General features: G+C 38.0%; 1 protein-coding gene across 4 annotated transcripts in view; it reads right to left on the reverse strand.

Moving 5' to 3' along the window:
* ARHGEF33 (Rho guanine nucleotide exchange factor 33) overlaps window positions 1-17,751 on the reverse strand; it is an 86,071-nt gene that overhangs the window by 38,035 nt on the left and 30,285 nt on the right. For all 4 annotated transcript variants that reach the window (XM_015094426.4, XM_027966914.3, XM_027966913.3 and 1 more), the window contains exons 5-10: window positions 12,803-12,967; window positions 12,359-12,480; window positions 11,048-11,190; window positions 8,143-8,202; window positions 7,053-7,277; window positions 488-617 (exon numbers count right to left, since the gene is read on the reverse strand). In XM_015094426.4, the coding sequence (XP_014949912.2) occupies window positions 488-617; window positions 7,053-7,277; window positions 8,143-8,202; window positions 11,048-11,190; window positions 12,359-12,480; window positions 12,803-12,967 (845 nt within the window). The remainder of the gene's footprint in view (window positions 1-487; window positions 618-7,052; window positions 7,278-8,142; window positions 8,203-11,047; window positions 11,191-12,358; window positions 12,481-12,802; window positions 12,968-17,751) is intronic.

Consider the following 17,751-nt stretch of genomic DNA (forward strand, 5'->3'; position numbering starts at 1 on the left):
ATAACATGACTACACTCACATGCGGCTCATACCTTAACAAGGATTTCCTGAACAAATAATAAGAAAGGTCCAAGTTCACAGCTATGTAAGCCCTGTATCATTTATCTAATGGCCACTTCAGATCTCCATTCCCATCCATTCCCTGTGCTCCGAGAAGTGGTTCCAGGGGTTCTTCCAGGATTTCCAGTGGAATATGCAGATGGCAACAGACAGGAATACCTTCCTCACTGCTGCACTTTTTCCCTTTAGGCTCTTAACAGACATGCGAGGGCCACTGAAAGCCCCAGAGACTCGTCTCATTTTCTTATCTGCTGGAAGTCAAAAGTTGAGACTTGCCAGGGGTTACCTGCAGTCACTGACTATTCTCTTTTCCAAGTCTGTGTCTGGAGCTCTTGATAAGTACCAGAATTCCCAAAGTGGAAACAATAAACAACTTACCTTAAATTTTAATTAATCTGAAAAGCAAAGGCAATGAATACATGGGTACCTTCTCTCTTTAGAATTCCTCTTTCCATCTGACCCCTGGAATGTTGCCTTGATCTTCAGGATCAGAGAGATGTTAATGACATATTTTCTTTCTGATTCAAGCAGTTCTAGAGCCACAGTCTGTCTTTTAGCTTTAAAAACAAACCAAGGAGGGAATTTTTGTTAACCACTGTTCCCTGAGACCCTGTTAGATGATAGAAAACAATAAAAAGGTATTGAAAGCAATAGAGACACCAGCAAGTTTCTGGAAGATGGAAGAGTGGAGGCATGGTCATTAAATCAGCAGAGCAAAGGGCACCAAACCATTTACTTTGGTGTTTTCATCTGTGGATGGGAAATCGGCTGAGAAGCAGAAAGGCCCAAGGATTGGTGACACCAAGGCATCAAAAGAGTACAAGTAAGAGGCAATGCTGTAAACAGGAGAAACAGTCTACATTCAGTGAAGCTGAACCTTCAGTTCCCCATACCCATGCTGGATGACTTCCTCAATTCCACCCCAGGGGAAATGAGAAAAGCTAGAGAAGCCCGAATCTCTGATATCTGAACATCAGACATAGCAGAGAGCAGAGTTGAAATGCTAAAATGAAAACAAAGGGACTCAAAGAAGGCTCACATACAAAACAGTGAGACTCCTCTCAGCCTCTTTGCCTTCAGGTCCCAGAGTGCCAGCAGCCAGACTTATACTGTCCAGACTGGAGACCAGAGGACCTTCCACTGGAGGAATGAGCTGCCCAAGTGAAAAAGGTCTACAAACACTGACATACAGACGTCACCTATCAAAATGGAAATTTGCTACCTGATTAGCAGATAAGAAGCCCACTTATTGATCAGCTTGACCAACACAGGATTTTTAGGTTTCTTTTTATTTAGGCCCTTTTTCCTGGATATGAATAATTAACTAAGAATCCTCAGATACTTGAATCAATCTTACATCATAAAAGAAAGAGAAGAAAAAAGTACATACACATTTTTAAAAGGAGGAACCATAAATAGAGACAATGCAGGAAAAAAAGAAATCTTTTAAAACATCTTATAATTAATATCCTCAAAGAGTTACCAAAAATGTTCTGCCCATTTAATAATCACAGGATCCTATTTTCAAAAAACAATCCAGGAAAAAAAACTTTTTGGCTTTTTTAAAAGAGCAGAAGACAAAGTCAAGGAAATCTGTACACCTGCCTCCATTTCCCTCCCCACCAAGAAAGGCGGTAATAGAAAAAATTAGTCCAGGAGAGCCAATATCAAACTAATAGAAGTTTCAGAGAAAAGAAAGAAAATGAATGAGAAGATATTATCAAATTAATAATACAAAAAATACCAGGACATGTATTTCCAGAGGAAAGGGCCCATTTGCATTCAGCATAATTAATGAAAAAAATCTCTCACATCACTGTAAAATATACCACATCACTGTGAAAATTTAGCATACCAAAGGTAAAGAGAAGATCCTGAAAGTTACCAGAAAGAAAAATCAGGTAACATACGAAGGACTGCGGATTAGATGATATTGGATTTTTCACTGGCAACATTAGAATTTAGAAGACAGTGGAACAATTGCTTCAAAATGATAATGGAAAATGACTTTATGTTCATCTAAATAGCCAATGAATTATGTGGAAACTACTAGGCTATGTGTTCCATCAAAACCAAGTAAACCAAGAAACTGAGAAGGATATGCAAAACAACAACAACAGCAGCAACACACCTCCACAAAACCCTGACTAGGAATCTAACATATGAGAAATTTTAAGGGAATTCACAGGAAGACTGAGAAGTCCTGGAAGGGCAGCAGTGCAGTGGGTCAGAATGGAGTAGGATGACAGAGGTCTCTAGGGTAAATGCTGTTTTAAAAAAATGTCAATGATAGACTTTGTTACATTGCTAAGAAAAATTAAACAAGACCCAAGTAAAAGGAATAATACCATGTTCTTCAGCTGGAATATCAGTACTGTCAAGATGTCAATTCTCTCCTAATCACAATAAAAGAATATAGAGTAGAATTTGTTGTTTAGTCCCTAAGTCATGGCCAGCTCTTCTGCAACCCCATAGACTGTAGCACACCAGGCTCCTCTGTCCATGGGATTTCCCAGGCAAGAATACTGGAGTGGATTGCCATTATCCTCTCCAAGGGATCTTTCAGACCCAGGGAGCAAACCCATGTCTCCAGCATCTGCTGCATTGGCAGGCAGATGCTTTACCATTGAACCACATGGGAAGCCTTAGAGTCTAGAGTTAGACCCACATATATGTGATGACTCGGCTTTTCCTACTCATTTCAATGAGAATAGGAAGGCATTTTCAATAAATGGAACTGAAGCAACTGGATAGCCATATGGGAAAAAAATGAATCTGGATTCCTACCACACAGCAAAATTTATTCAAGATGAGTCATAGACCTAAATGTGAATGCTAAAACTATAAAGATTTTTATAAGAAAACATAGTAGAATATCTTGATAACCTTAGAACTGGTAAAAATATTTTGCAAGGGCACATAAGTCACAAACTATTTTAAACATTTAAAATTGATAAATTGAACTTCATTAAAATTTAAAATATCTGTTATCAAAAGACCATCAAGAAGGTGAAAAAGCAGGGCAGAGAATAGAATATTCTCAACGTGTATGTCTTACAGGGAACTCATATTCAAAATATATTAAGAAACCATACTAATAGAGAATAAAAAGATAACCCAATTTAAACACTGGACAAAGGACTTAAATAAGTACTTCATAAAAGAAATACAAATAGTCAACAAGCATATGAAAATATGCTCAGCATCATTAGTCCTCAGGGAAGTGCAAATTAAAACTGCAATGTGACACAGGACACACCCACAGAATGGTTCAAATTTAAAAGGCTGATCATACTAAATACTGAGAAGAATGTAAAAAAACTGGAAAGTTTCATACATTGCTGGTAAGAGTATAAAATGTTCCAACTACTTTGGTAAACTGCTGGTGTTTTAAAGTTAAACATAATCCTATCCCATAATCCAAAGATTCTACTCCTAGGTGTACACTCAAGAGAAATGAGAGCATACATTAAAAAAAAAAGACATACAAGAATATTCACAGCAGTTTTATTCATAGTAGCCCTAAATTGGAAACAATCCAATTTCTAGCAATGAGAGAATGGATAAATTATGGTAAATTCATTCAATATGATTAATAAAAAGGAATAAATTACTGAATGAATTACATACAACACTATGTTGAGAGAAAGAGGCCAGACATGAAAAAACTACATATTGTAATATTCCATTTTTATGGAGTCAAGAACAGACACAACTAATTTACAGTGACAGAAGTCAGAGTAGTGGTTCTGTGGGTGGGTATTGCCTGAAAAGGTATATGAGAGAACTTTATGAGATAATATTTCTATATTAGAAATATTAATGTTGGGTTGGCCAAGAAGTTCTTTTGGGTTTTTCTGTAAGACATTATGGAAAAACCCAAAAGAACTTTTTGGCCAACCCAATATATTTCTCATATTATATAGGTCTGTGTATCCCCAGGTGGTGCTAGTGGTAAAAACCCAACTTGCCAATGCAGGAGACATAAGAGATGCAGGTTCAATCTCTGGGTTGGAAAGATCCCCTGGAGGAGGGCATGGCAACCCACTCCAGTATTCTTGCCTGGAGAATCCCATGGACAGAGGAGCCTGGCTGGCTACAGTCCATAGATTCACAAAGAGTTGGATGCGACTAAAGCAACTTAGCATGCATGCAATGTACCAATAGAAAAAAAATAGCAGCATAAACTCTTTTTAAAACATGGAAGCAAGCACCAGAAAAAAATAGGTCAAAAGAATTTAAAGTGGGTGCTACTGATTTTCACAATAAACCTTTTAGTGTTATTCAGTTTTCATGTATTTGATAATAAAAAATTAAAAATTACCTACTATAAAACAGTTGGAGGAGTGCTCACTTCAGCAGCACATATACTAAAAACAGTTGGAGGGAACCTAAAGAAACAAAAGACCTATATATAGAAAACTATAAAGCACTGATGAAAGAAATCAAAGATGACACAAATAGATGGAGAAATATACCATGTTCATGGATTGGAAGAATCAATATAGTGAAAATGAGTATACTACCCAAAGCAATATACAGATTCAATGCAATCCCTGTCAAGCTACCAATGGTATTTTTCACAGAACTAGAACAAATAATTTCACAATTTGCATGGAAATACAAAAATCTTCAAATAGCCAAAGCAATCTTAAGAAAGAAGAATGGCACTGGAGGAATCAACCTGCCTGACTTCAGACTATACTACAAAGCTATAGTCATCAAGACAGTATGGTATGGACACAAAGACAGAAACATAGATTAATGGAATAAAATAGAAGGCCCAGAGATAAATCCACACACCTATGGACACCTTTGACAAAGGAGGCAAGAATATACAATGGAGAAAAGACAATCTCTTTAACAAGTGGTACTGGGAAAACTGGTCACCTGTAAAAGAATGAAACTAGAACACTTTCTAATACCATACACAAAAATAAACTCAAAATGGATTAAAGATCTAAATGTAAGACCAGAAACTATAAAACTTCTAGAGGAAAACATAGGCAAAACACTTTCTGATGTAAATCATAGCAGGATCCTCTATGACCCACCTCCCAGAGTAATGGAAATAAAAGCAAATATAAATAAATGGGAGCTAATTAAACTTAAAAGCTTTTGCACAACAAAGGAAACTATAAACAAGGTGAAAAGACAGCCTTCAGAATGGGAGAAAATAATAGCAAATGAAGCAACTGACCAAGAATTAATCTCAAAAATATACAAGCAGCTCATGCAGCTGAATTCCAGAAAAATAAACGACCCAATCAAAAAATGGGCCAAAGAAGTAAACAGACATTTCTCCAAAGAAGACATACAGATGGCTAACAAACACATGAAAAAATGCTCAGCATCACTCATTATCAGAGAAATGCAAATCAAGATCACAATGAGGTAACATCTCATGCCGGTCATAATGGCTGCTATCAAAAAGTCTACAGACAATAAATGCTGGAGAGGGTGTGGAGAAAGGGGAACTCTCTTACACTGTTGGTGGGAATGCAAACTAATACAGCCACTATGGAGAACAGTGTGGAGATTCCTTAAAAAACTGGAAATAGAACTGCCATACGACCCAGCAATCCCACTGCTGGGCATACACACTGAGGAAACCAGAATTGAAAGAGACACATGTACCCCAATGTCCATCGCAGCACTGTTTACAATAGCCTAGATGTCCATTGGCAGATGAATGGATAAGAAAGCTGTGGTACATATACATAATGGAATATTACTCAGCTATTAAAAAGAACACGTTTGGATCAGTTCTAATGAGGTGGATGAAACTGGAGCCTATTATACAGAGTGAAGTAAGTCAGAAAGAAAAACACCAATACAAGTATATTAAAGCATATATATGGAATTCAGAAAGATGGTAATGATGACCCTGGGATTTCTTTGGAGGGAATGATGCTGAAGCTGAAACTCCAGTACTTTGGCCACCTCATGCAAAGAGTTGACTCATTGGGAAAGACTCTGATGCTGGGAGGGATTGAGGGCAGGAGGAGAAGGGGACGACAGAGGATGGGATAGCTGGATGGCATCACTGACTCAATGGACGTGAGTCTGAGTGAACTCCGGGAGTTGGTGATGGACAGGGAGGCCTGGTGTGCTGTGATTCATGGGGTCACAAAGAGTCGGACACGACTGAGTGACTGAACTGAACTGAACTGAATGATGACCCTATATGCAAGACAGCAAAAGAGACACAGATGTAAAGGACAGACTTTTGGACTCTGGGAGAAGGTGAGGGTGGGATGATTTGAGAGAATAGCATTGAAACGTGTATATTACCATATGTGAAATAGATTGCCAGTCCAGGTTCAATGCATGAGACAGGACACTCAGGGCTGGTGCATTGGGATGACCCTGAGGGATGGGATGGGGAGGGAGATGGGAAGGGGCTTCAGGATGGGGGACACATGTACACCCATGGCTGATTCATGTCAATGTATGGCAAAAACCACTACAATATTGTAAAGTAATTAGCCTCCAATTAAAATTACTTAATTAAAAATGACAATTGGAGGGAAATGCCATTGTCAGACCTATGCTAAGTGCTCAGTGATGATTTATCATTTGAAGAAAGAAAGGAAAGAGGGAAAAAGGGAGGAAAGGAAAAACAGACCTCTTTGCAGTATTTGACATTTTGGTGGTGAACCCCTGATACAAGATTCATATGTTGAACATTCCATATCACTGAATAAATCCATCACAAAATTCTGCCTTCTTCTCCACTAACCTTATGCCTTTTTTTTCCAGAGCAGTACAATACTAAGTGTCATGGATACCCAGGATCAAGGTGGTAGTCCCAGTTAGCTGTGTGACCTCAGGTGAGTCCCTTTACCACTAAAGACTTCGGTTTGTTCATCTCAAAAGGAAACCAGAGGCTCAATTGTCCCATAGGTCCACTGCATCTAAATTGCAAGGATTCCAGCCCTTAGGTTTCTTGTTCTTTACATTTTCAGCCCACATTGCCCCTTGGGACTTACCAGCTAAAGAAGTTTCACATAAAACATTTTCCAAGGAGCTATGTCTGCCCTGGCCCACTTCCTTGAGTTTATCTGGGTGGTCTTTTGTGACGTATTCTTCACCCCAGTCTTTAGCATCCTTAGGCTGCCTCCACACACCAGGTGGGAGATGACTCTTGGGTTGGATATCAGCTGAGAGGCAAGGCTTAAGGTTTTCTTCTGCTTCTGGAGTTGTTGGGGTCATTCCTGAAAAATAACATCTGCCATCAAGTTCTGATTTTTTTTTTAAATTATATTTGTTACTAACTGAAAAATATTATGCCTTTGCTTGGGTACAACTATCCTTTGAGGGTTAAACATATCTATTAAGAATTTAAAGTCTCCACAGTTACAAAGGATCACCTTTCTCTGTTTCTGGTCTATATACTTAACTTTTGGCACACAGACTCTACTGAATGACTTTAAAAATATAAATTTTACAAAATAAAATATAAATTAGTTAATTTATAAATTATTTATTTTGTAAAATATAATAACAAAACTAACTTATAGTCATATGTATTGATTCTTCATATTTCTTCCTTTCAGGTGAGCACACCTGGGAAGAAAACGCAGAAAGAGCAGGAAGAAGGGTACCAAAGACAGTGTCGTATTTTGGAATTTGTCCTCCTTGGCCCTGATGATGGTATATTTCCAAAAGGCAGGAGGAAGGGAGGGAGGGAAGATGAAATAATTTATAAAATTCCGGTGAATTATCTCCAGATAACTTTTAAATTACATAAACTATAAGGTGTGTGGTCCACAGAAAACTTAAATGTCATTCCACCTGCACTTGTGAGTTCTCAGCAAGTGTTAGTTCAGTGGTAACTGAAACAAGCCTGAAGGAACTAAGAAGACTGGTTTTATCTTCAACTTCCTTCCCCTTCTCTCTGGGATTAACTGAGTTGCTGACCTACTCCAGCATGCATCTTGGAATCTTAGTGAAATAGTGCTTTATCTTGCCTGAGTTCTTTCATTCCTGGTTTGGGACTGAGGGCGTAGAAGCAGGAAAGGTAGAAGAAGGGAAAGGGTGAGACTGTTAGAAGAAAAGAGAACTTGAAGCACCACTCACCAGGACCCATTATTCCCTTCACATTGCTGTCTCCTACATGCACGGATCTGGTCTCTTGTGCTGCAGATGAAGGAAAGCTGTCAATCAATATTCATCCCACTAACACAGACAGGCACCTTCTATGAACTAAGAACTGGGATAGTCTCACAGAGCTTACCTTCTACTGGGGAAGCCAGAGCAGTAAAAAAAATTACAATAGAGTGTGGCAAGTACTAATCTCTCGTTTCTAAAAAGATATAACTAGTACTTAACTCATAGATTGCCATAAGAATTAAATAAGATAACATTTCTAAACTGCACACAGCAAGAGCTAAATGATTATGTAACTGTGATGGTGAGGATGGTAATGCTAAACAGAGCCAGAAGGATGATTTTAAAATGTAAGTCAGACCCTGTCAAGCCTCTGCTTAGCCCTTCAACAGCTCCCCGTTTCCATGCAAAGACCAAAGATCTTAGAATGTTCTTAAGGCCCTGAAATATCTGCCCCCCTCCTCTGCCTGCTGTTTTTTTTAAAACCCATCTCCTATTGTTTCCCTGTTTATTCTGCTTTTAGCCCCACTCAGTTCAGTTCAGTTGCTCAGTCGTGTCCAACTTTTTGCGACCCCATGAGTCGCAGCACGTCAGGCCTCCCTGTCCATCACCAACTCCCAGAGTTCACTCAGACTCATGTCCATCGAGACAGTGATGCCATCCAGCCATCTCATCCTCTGTCGTCCCCTTCTTCTCCTGCCCCCAATCCCTCCCAGCATCAGAGTCTTTTCCAATGAGTCAACCCTTCGCATGAGATGGCCAAAGTACTGGAGCTTCAACTTTAGCATCATTCCTTCCAAAGATATCCCAGGGCTGATCTCCTTCAGAATGGACTGGTTGGATCTCCTTGCAGTCCAAGGGACTCTCAAGAGTCTTCTCCAACACCACAGTTCAAAAGCATCAATTCTTCGGTGCTCTGCCTTCTTCACAGTCCAAATCTCACATCCATACATGACCACACTGGTCTGATGCAATTTCTTGAGCACATCAGTGATGTTCCTCCTAGTACCTTGGGGCTGGTCCCTTTCCCCACTCTGATATCCATAAACCTACTTTCTCACTTCCTTCAGGTCTTTACCTGGTACCCTCTCTAAAATTATACCTGTGTTCCCTTATTTGTCTTCTGACCACTATCTAATACATATTTTGTCTTGTTCATTGTCTGCTTCCTTCAGAACAACAGCTCCTTGAGGGTTAGAAATTCTTGTTGTTCATTATGACATCCCACCACCTAAATCAGTGCTTGAGGTGAACGGATGGATGAACGTGTAGATGAATGGATGGATAGAAGGAAGGGTAGCCGGTGCCCAACACCTTGACTGCAACCTCATGAGAGACCTTGAGCCGGAGGCACTCAGCTAAGCTGTGCAAAGATTCCCAACTCAGAGAAACTGTGATATAATGAATGTTTGCTCTTTTAAGATACTGAATTTTGGGTCAGTGGATAACAATGGCACCATTTTATAATTAACAATGGGTAAGCCAACCCCTTCTGATAGTTTGGTCCTTTGACCTCAAGTTTTAACATAAACTACCACCAATCATATCCAGAATGTCTTACTATGGCATATTATCCCCAAATTAGTATAGCAACTCGGTAGAATAAGCTATATTATATAAGCCATGCCTATATAATAATGAAAGAAGGAGAATTTGCCATGCAACTGGGCACTTTGCAAATATAACTTTTAATTTTTTATCTTGTGCGTGTGGTCGGCTGTCCCAGACTTAACTCTGATCTAACTTCTACCTTCCAAGCCCATTCTACATTCTTTCTTAACAATATCTTCATTTTATGCTGTGTTCTTTATGCTGTGGAGCAAAAAAGGCAGAGCCACCTGTGATGAAGCCATTCCCTAGATGGAGCAAGTGAGTTTTCCCAGGCTGCACCTATTGAGTCTCTACAATAAATACTCAAATGGATAAAAAATAAAAAAGCAAATCTGTACTTTGAAGTTAATACCACTTAAAAGCCACTTGATTAAGATTTTTATATTATCCAAAGCAGATTTATTATCTTTAAATATATGAGTTACATTGTTTCTTAAGCCATAAGGGTGGAAAACCACCAGTCCTGCTCTTGAGATTATAGTTGGTCTAGAAGTTATTCAGCCTCTTTTGGAGACTTTCAATATGAGACCTAAAAACCATAGGAAACTTTATCCAAACAGTGTTAGTATCTCCATTCATGCTCCTGCATATAAGGTGCTTGCTAGACATTGTTGAGGATACAAAGACGTAGCAAACATGTAAGTGAACATGCTTAGCAACATCTGTTGGAAAGCCGTTTTCTTCAGGACTGCTACATACAGATATTTTCTAATTATTTTAGGTGATATGGCTGTGGCTGTTTCAGCCCACAAACACCACCAGATCAGTTTTCCAGAGAAAGGAAAGTATAGAATTAGGTTATCACTGACATCAATGCTTGCCTGTTAGAGCAGATATAACTTTCTCATATCTGTGAAACCTTTGCTGAAAAAAAAAAGAACACAATTTGCCATCTGTGCAGAGAGGTAAGGATTGAGAAGTAATGTAGAAAATAAAACAATTTTTTAGAATGAATAATTAGAATTTTTTTTTACTACAGCTTGTATGGTATTATTGTATAATAAGTTATTTCCAACCCGTTTGAAACTTAGAATACCCAGATTAGTATTTTTCCTCAAAAGAAAATCTTTTAAATTTGGGCAGACTCTCTCCATCTCTTAGATCCTCTGAATTCTACATTCCAGTCATAAAAGCAAAAATCCTGAGCAATACACCATTTTCATCTTATAAAGATGGAGGCTGTAAGCCTATTCTCAGTGTTACCGAAGTCCTAGGAACCAAGGGAGAACTACTTGGCTAATTCAATATGATGTGTGAACTGTACCTTTTTCATAGGCCTGAGAAGGCAAAAGGTTTGTAAAGTCTTCACTTGGAAGAACAGGCTCCGGGATGTTGATGGAACGGAAAGGACTTCCTTGTGCTTGAGCAGGTCCAGCCTGTGATCCATGTTCTTCCTTCTGAGTTTTCCTAAAAAAAAAAAAAAAAGAAGAAGAAGAAGAAGAAAAAAGGCTCTTACTATGTGATGGGGTAAGAAAAGAGTCAGTTCAGAATAGGTCAAGAAAATTTCTGAACCATACAAAGTTGCAGTTTTTGTAAATTAAACACAGTTGAATACTAGCCATTCATATGATTCAATGCAACTCATCACCAAATACATACAATTCGCCTTCTAATTATAATATCTGCATTCTTATTTTTCTGTTACTAGCTTCCCTGTTACAGAGTTTACAGTGGGAACAATTTCTTGGGATAATTTACATTCTCTTCACAAAGCAACACAAAGGTAGCAGGAAGGAGCAGGTGCTCGACTGAAAATACTGAACCATTCTCCAGGGTCACACAAATATTAGTTATGTTTTAAATTTGATCGTATTAAAACATGTAACAATGAAGATTATATCTATTTAGTGGTGAAGCTTTACTTAGTTCAGCCTGGTTGGACTATTGTTTAACATAAATTTATTTTCAATGGTCAAAGTAAAATAATAATAGTATTAGAGAAATTTCAGAAATGTAATAAAATCACTGGTGACCCACTATTTTAGCACAAAAATCATAATTTAAATACATCTTTCTAGTTGTTATTTTCCTGGTGGCTCAGCTGGTAAAGAGTCTGCCTGCAATGTGGGAGACCCAGATTCAATCCCTGGGTTGGGAAGATCCCCTGGAGAAGGAACTAGCAACCCACTCCAGTATTCTTGCCTGGAGGATTCTATGGACAGTGGTACCTAGTGGGCTACAGTCCATGGGGTCACAAAGAGTCGGACGTGACTGAGTGACTAACACTTTCACTTTCTAGTTGTTATTTTACGTTTTTACAGTTAAATTCTGCCTGCCACTTCATGTCATTTTCATTTAACTTCCAGTTATATTAAGTGTGTTTTCTGCTACTGTTCTTATTTCCCCCACCAGGAACTGAATCTTTGCACCCTGCATTGTAAACATGGAGTCTTAAGTACTGGACTGCCAGAGAAGTCCCACCATTCATTTTTCTGCTGCATAACTCTATCACATGCTGGTCCATGGAGCCCAGTGGCCAGCTGTCCACCAATAGAGGGAAAGGTATTTCTGGCGCCCGACTATGAGCCGTTGCTTATATGTTTGCCTTTAGTCAGTTTTTTGGTCAGACACTCACTTGGCTTTAACTTTTCGAGATTCTCTTCGCTTCTCCTGTTGAAGCTGTTCAATTTTCTGTTGCATTTCTTCTTGTTTGGAAGTGATGGCCTGGATCATTGACATGGCATTGCTCAGCTCTTCCTAAAAAATAAGAATTTATATGTATTTAATCTGGTATATGAAGTTAAAGCATATAACATGATATCTAGTACACAGAAAACTTTTAATACATATTAAATGAATGAATGAGAGACGAAAACTTTACTTCTATTGTAGCTTCTAATTTTAACATAGAGATCCCACTAAGTAAAACATGATAGTTTTCCATGAAAGTTAGTGAATGGGCCAGAGGAAAATTCTCGTATTTGGTTGCTAGGCAAAAAGGCAAGTTTTTTTTTTTTTTTTTAAAACTTCTGTTAAGATGACCAGAAATCTCTAGGAGGGAAATAGAAGAAGGACCTACCTTAAAATAGTTCAATGAATTCTTCATCTCAGTAACTTTCTCTTCCATGGAACATCTGCAGCTCTTAACCTTCTCTTCCAAAGCATATTCTCCATGTTGAATTCTTGACAGTTCTTGCATTGCTTCTGTGAAGCCAGTTTTGAGTTCAGAGGCTAGAGCCTGCAACTAAATAATACACAAAGAGTGAATTCAATTTGCTGTAAATTATTATGAATGGTATCTCTGATCCCTTGGATGTTTCTTTTGTTTGCAAAACCAGGCTCTTGAACATGTACAGAACTCATTTACTAGAAGACTATTGTGTACATAACTTAAGGCCACTTTGGCCCCATTTGTCTAGGGAAAAGTGGGTCTTCTTTATATCACTCATGCTGAAGCTTGATAGTGATTAGAAAAAGCAACAATTTATTGTTTGCAAGTGTTCCTGCAACTTACTATTTATTCAAACACCTTTGATTAAAAAGAGATTTACTTTAAAAGCAAGCTATGCATGTGAAAGACAGTGTTGATCAGTAACTCTTTGAATTCCATGCAAGAAACGATGCTGAAGAAATTCAGTTATTTCTTTCCTTAAAAAAATGTAATGATAAAAAGTAATAATTAAGCATATCTGAATATTTCTTTGAAAGGGAAGAAGTTATTTTTTTCTATATTCTTGGATGATATCATGAAAAAGGAGATTATGGTGTTTCCAGGGGCAGGAAAACCTACAATGGTAGAAACTCAGCACATTGATAGTGACGAGAATCCTCTTCAGCTGTCAAGCCTGGTCATGTAGGAATGCACACTTGGATTTTTATTGTCAACTTCCAACCATGAAAAGGGTGTCAATTTTGGAGTCAGGTAGGGTATAAATCCTAGCAACTCTCCTATAAGTACTAAAACCTTATAGGCAAGTTTCTTTGTAGCAATTTCCTCAGGCAAGCCTCTTTGTAGCAATTTCCTCATCCATAATATAGCTAGGATAATATTTCACAGGACTGTCTTGAGAATTAAATGAATAAATGTAGGTAAGGTACCTACCACAGCATATGCTTGTTATGTAAAAAGTATTCAAGAAATTTTAATTCTTTTCCCCCTTGAAGTGGCAAATCAGAAAGCTAAGCACAAATAGAAATGTGAAGAAAATGGAGCACTTCTAAAATTCAGTTTTATTTATTGAGTCAGTGAAAAAAGCATTTTCAACAAACAAAAGGTTAAGAAAATAACAATAAGGTAATAATAACATTACTTACATGATTTTTATGATCTTACATTCTGCTAAGTATAGAAATGCTTACTCCAGATTGCTTTTTAAAACAGAACTTTTTAGGAGCCTTGAACACCCTTTCCAAATGGTTCCAACTTGTATGACATCTCAAAGTATAAAATGAATTATTCTTTTGCACCATATTTTCAAAATATAGGGCTTGTGGGTCTCTGTGCTTCACAGAAGGCTTGGAGGAGGGGGAAATAAGAGGAATCAAGGAGATCATTCTGAGGAAAAAGAAGCATGACATCTCAGGTGTTTGGAGCTGAAAGATTGGGAAACAACATGAGCAATCTGTATTTCATTCCAGTCATTTTTAATTTTGATATGTCTGTGATGGGTTTCAGCACATGTCCTAATTCAGTTGTCATGTTAGGTTAAATCACCAGATCAACTACATTTGATTTGGTAATTTTCATTATACAAATTCACCTTCTGTGAGGAAAATGAAGTCGATGGTCATGTGATATCAAAGCAAAATGTAGGCACGTTTTAAAATTGAAGGAAGGAAACCTAACATTCACTCATGTTTCCTGCTTGGAAAAAAAAAAGGGAACCACTTTCCAACAGAAATAGGTTTCATTTTCACTATTCCCCTAGGAGGATATGTGGCATTTTGCCCAGGAGGCAAAAGGAAGCAGCAGGATTCCCTACACCTGTAGAACCCCAGTTCTCAAATATTAAGAGCTATCAATACATTTCACTAACAGCCAGGTTATATAGGGACTTTGGGAATTCTGAAACCATTTTGAGCTGGGAGCGCCCATTTTCTTTCCACATGTTACTTTGAGCTCCTTCAATGCCTGCCACTGAAGTAGCACTACTGCTTTATAAACAGCTTCACAACCACTGATCAGGCCGGGGGGTGCCATATACAGTGAGTACAATCACACACTGAGACTACAGGTCACTTTTAAGTTGCTTGGGAGATTTTGAAACCTTTTAGCTACTGCAGACTGGTTTTCTGGTACCAACTGGCCATTCCTTTGTAAGCAAAAAAAATACTCTAAAGACGTGGACTTATTTGCTCTGCTCTGTCTCCTTCTTTCTTGTTTAACAGCCCACAGCCCACCCCCAGGATTAGAAATGGATGTCTACCTTGTTCTCCAGCGAGTTGAACACGTTCCTCATCTCGTTGATTTTTTCGTGAAGCTGCTCTAGAGAGGTTATGATCCCTCCATCCTGCCGCTGGAGGCGGGCTCCCACCGGAGGCAGGTTCAGGGAACTCTTGTACTTGGAAGCCTACGGTACCACAGAGGGCTTCTTAGGCTCAAAGAAATAGGGGAGGGGCGTCTGAATTCTTCCTATTTCCTGCTCTTAAATGAATTTCTGTTTCTCAATTTCCTTTACTTTCTTGGCTCTTAACTCTTCTCAAGATGAATTTTAATCATTGTCTTCCAAATTTTTTTTTTTCACCAAAGATCCCTTAAACTAAATTTTCATAAATTAAGCAGGTTATTCCAACTTGTCTTTTACACAAACTTCTCCTTCCCTTCTGTCTCATTATTAAAGTCAGAAAAGTAGGGAATGGGCCTGTGCTTTGAGAACTCTGCAAAGTTTTAAATATCAAGATTTGAGAAATCTCCACAAGGTATGCCAAATTCCTGTGACACCTGACTAAAAGCTCTACAGGAGCGAGAGCTCAGGTATTTTGAAGTAGCCCATAATGACAAGAATGCCAGGGTAATTGCTTTGGCTTCCCCCTAAATCAGGGTTGCTACAGAAGAAATGGGGTCTTTCTGCCAGCTGCCACTCCCTAAGTTTTAGCCTCCGTTAATCCAATGCAATGGATTAACCCATTGCCATTAATTTAACGCAGTGATTTAAAACACAAAGTGAGTCATTTGAACAGTCAAGAGTAAATTTCCCAAATCTAGTCCTCTACACTTCCTGCAGAAGCTGATCCTTAAAGTCATTCTTACCAGGCCACACTGAGGCTGATAGGAAGCCTGGTGTGGTGGAAACTTATCTTATCTATCCCTGGATGCAACACAGGTCTGGCAGAGATAGAAGAACATGCCTCAATGGTAAAAAGAGGCTGAGGCTTAAACAGGGCTTACAAATCCTAGAAAACATTTGATAGAAATTTTGATGATGAAACCTATTACTGTAGGACTGGTTCCCATAGTTTTATAGTTAGAGTTTCTTTGGGCATATAACCCATTTTCTTAAATTATTAATATTTTTATTACAGAGAAAAAGGAAAAAAGAGAGTCACCCCAAATTTCATTACTTTAATATAACCATTACCATTTTGGTATATTTCCTTCTATTTTGTACTATGAATATAAATGCAAGTATTAATAGCATTAGCTTTGGCTTCCTGGGTGGCATGGTGGTAAAGAATTAACCTTCCAATGCAGGAGATGTAAGAGAAATGGATTTGATCCCTGGGTTGGGAAGATCCCTTGGAGTAGGAAATGGCAACCCACTCCAGTATCCTTAGCTGAAAAATTCCATGAACAGAGGAGTCTGGTGGGCTATGGTCCATCATGTCTCAAAGAGTCAGGCACGACTAAGCATACACGCATGCATATTTATAGTGTTGAAATCACATAAAAGATATGTTTTGATTCTGCCCTCCTTTTTCTTTCCTTTTGCATAAGATTCTTATAAGCCCTTCCCCTCAGCCTTCAAATGTTTGTCTAAGTGTACATTTTTAATGGCTATATAATATTCTATCCTACAAGTGTGCCAGAGTTTACCTACTCATTCACCTTTGTTGTAAATTTGTTATTTATAATTTTTCAATATAAGATAATGCATTGAAATATAATGCTTTTTACTTAAAGGTTTATATATATTTCAGTTATTTCCTTTGGATAATTCTTAAATATGAAACTACTGAGTCAAAGGATGTTAGGTAATATTGACCCAAAGGAAAATATACCATGTTGGAATATATTCAATTAATTAATAATTATACAAAATATATTTGACCAGAGGGCTTGAAAAGTTATAATATTATGGTTGTATATATTCTTGGAAACATACTGTATGACATGCAATGTCCTAAATTAGTGTATTTGGAAAATCATGTCTTAGATAAGACATATGAAACATAAGTAATATAAATGGTAGAAGTTAAAGTGTCTACATTCATGAGGTTACACATGAGCCAAAAACATGGTTGGGGTTCAAGTCTTTAGTGTGAGGGTTGCACCAGAACTAAATTGTGCTGTTACCACATCTGTTGCCTTAACTGGAGGACCCTCAACCTTCACTTCTCATGTTAATGAAATCATAATTTTAAAGTATATATTCCAAACGCAGTAATCAAGGCTAAATCAACACAGTGTGACTCTGGAAAAGAGATTGGGGTGGACTTTGAGAGGGTTATGGACAATGGACAATAGACAAAAAGGAGAAGGATAGATTTGGATTCAAATAAAAGGGAGTGTACTAAGCTAAGCTAAGGAGTAGTCAGCGTGTCTACTGATTCACCTGGTCCACAGTAATTCTACCTGGAGTGAACTGGGAGATGAGACTGCTCATTCTACTGTTGACTTCTGTGACCTGATTTAGGTCACAGTACCATATTCTTACCAAACAGGTTATGTTCATCCAAAGAACAGGAAGCCAATTAGGGGTATGAACATTTTAACACGTTTACTGCGTTTGAATTAAATTAGTCAAAAAATAATACTCCTTGTTTTAATCATTGTTTCTTTGAGCTTCAACCTTTTCTTCTATTTGTTAG

This window comes from Ovis aries, chromosome 3, assembly GCF_016772045.2.
Source record: "Ovis aries strain OAR_USU_Benz2616 breed Rambouillet chromosome 3, ARS-UI_Ramb_v3.0, whole genome shotgun sequence".
In the NCBI taxonomy this organism is placed as follows: Eukaryota; Metazoa; Chordata; class Mammalia; order Artiodactyla; family Bovidae; genus Ovis; species Ovis aries.